Source organism: Triticum urartu, chromosome 3 (genome assembly GCF_003073215.2).
Source record: "Triticum urartu cultivar G1812 chromosome 3, Tu2.1, whole genome shotgun sequence".
NCBI lineage: Eukaryota > Viridiplantae > Streptophyta > Magnoliopsida > Poales > Poaceae > Triticum > Triticum urartu.
Genome location: NC_053024.1, coordinates 581,735,974 through 581,737,927, shown reverse-complemented (window position 1 = coordinate 581,737,927; position 1,954 = coordinate 581,735,974). Strand labels below are relative to the sequence as shown.

The 1,954-nt window shown below is 51.5% G+C and overlaps 1 protein-coding gene across 1 annotated transcript; it reads left to right on the top strand.

Moving 5' to 3' along the window:
- The first annotated feature begins 494 nt into the window (after positions 1-494).
- On the top strand, positions 495-1,527 carry LOC125548749 (protein LURP-one-related 8-like). Its single transcript, XM_048712296.1, has one exon. The coding sequence runs from the start codon at positions 602-604 to the stop codon at positions 1,220-1,222; it is 621 nt and encodes a 206-aa protein (XP_048568253.1). The 5' UTR covers positions 495-601; the 3' UTR covers positions 1,223-1,527.
- Positions 1,528-1,954: the final 427 nt, after the last annotated feature.

Below are 1,954 nucleotides of genomic sequence, written 5' to 3'. Positions count from 1 at the left end.
GTGTGTGCTGACGTGGATGATATATGTTCTTGTTTTTTAAGTGAATGAGACCAAATTATGTCTCATCTAGATGAGTTCTAGGTACTCCCTTCAACCATTCCCCCTCTCACAAAATTGATTTATCTAAATGGTAAATTCAGTCGACATAGCATTATTGGTAGACAAATCCTCATACCATATTTATTTATTACGAGCCACCATTCTCACGCTGTTGAGACTTGAGAGTAACATCGGTCTTGCGTGCAGGCATTTGTTAATATATTTTTGTTCCAAGCAATCGATGAGCAGCGATGACAAAAGAAACAAAACAGTACTTATTAATTAATGCCGGAAGAGGTCGTTAAGCAGCAGCCCATGTCACCCCTGTCCCTACGCACGTCAGATCAACATGGCTTTGCCTTTTCTGCGAGGTGCACAGTTTCTCCGGCCGGTCCACCATGGAGCGCGACCTGTATATAAGTACGGCCTACCAGACTCCATTCTCAGAACCAACCAACAGGGCGACCCAGCTCAATTATCTCATCCAGCCCGACTACTCAGCTACCGCCTCCCCAGTCTCCAGCTCCTCCAACCTTGCTCGATCCTTGATCGATACCTCTACATGGCGAAGGTTCACCCTAACATGGTGCCCGCGCCGGGCGCCGTCGACCAGGCGCCGTGCGCGCCGGCCAGCTCCACTGAGGAGCCGACGACGCTGACGGTGTGGCGCAAGTCGCTGCTGTTCGACTGCAAGGGGTTCACGGTGTTCGACGCCAAGGGCAACCTGGCCTACCGCGTCGACAGCTACGCCTCCGAGAGCGGTGACGAGGTCGTCCTCATGGACGCCGCCGGCCGCCCCGCCTTCACCGTCCGCCGCAAGCGGTTCACCCTGCAGGGCGAGCAGTGGCTCGTCTTCTCCGGCGAGGAGACGCGGAAGCCCGTGTACACAGTCAGGCGCAGCGGCCGCGGCAAGACGTCGGCCCACGTGACTGCGTGCGCGGGCGCCGGAGCCGGGCCGTCGTACGAGGTAGAAGGGTCGTACGCGCGGCGGAGCTGCGTGGTGTACGACGGCGAGCGGCGCGCGGTGGCGGAGATCAGGCCCAAGGAGGTGGTCGGCACAGACGTTTTCCGGCTGGTCGTGCAGCCCGGAGTCGGCGTGTCGCTGGCCATGGCCGTGGTGGTGGCGCTCGAGCAGATGTTCGCCAGGCCGTCGCTGCTCAGGAGCTGGTCCACCATAGATTAGTGAATTTATTTGTTACATCTCGATTTAGTCAAGCTAGTCTTTTTTTTACCCCTTGCACTACGTTTGGGGTTGGGTTGGAGGATGAATTGTGATAGCGAGAGTCATTCGCTCGATGTGTGCGGGCATGAGAGCAAGTCGATCTGTTCGATGATGCCCCCCAAATTATGAGGTTTTTCTTGGCCCATGGAAGCCTTGCCTCCTCCTACTGCGTTTCTGTCGGTGTGTATATTCTTTGAATTCTTGGAGAAGGGTGTAGATGTAGATAGTCAACAAGAATATGAATAATAATAAACAGTTCTTTTGTATACGGTTGTCAACTCGCCAGCCTCGATCGAGACAACATTTTCTTGTATATAGTGTTTCTTGATCTTCTTTCAAACGTACGTACAATTCGTATTTCGTGGATGCCGAGTTTCTTGTATATTTTCAAATGTACGTTCGTCTGGTTTGATTCCGATTCAAGGTGCAATTTTCTTTTGCATAAAACATCACTCAGATAGAAATATTTGTTTAACAAGGACATCAAACAAGATTAGCTCAGTTGGCTATTGGGTTCAATTCTCTTGAGAAGCACATGACTACAAAATTTTAGCCTGAAAAACCATCAAGACAAGACCTCTTGGTCCGGCGAGACCTCCATCACATTATGTGGTGGACTCTACCCTGGAACACCACTACCTCCCTTATAGCAACATAGCTGAAAGGAATAAACATGGCCACCTTTACACCAGA

Coding starts and splice junctions, on each gene's coding strand:
- LOC125548749 (XM_048712296.1), top strand. CDS start 602: ATGGCGAAGGTTCACCCTAACATGGTGCCCGCGCCGGGCGCCGTCGAC.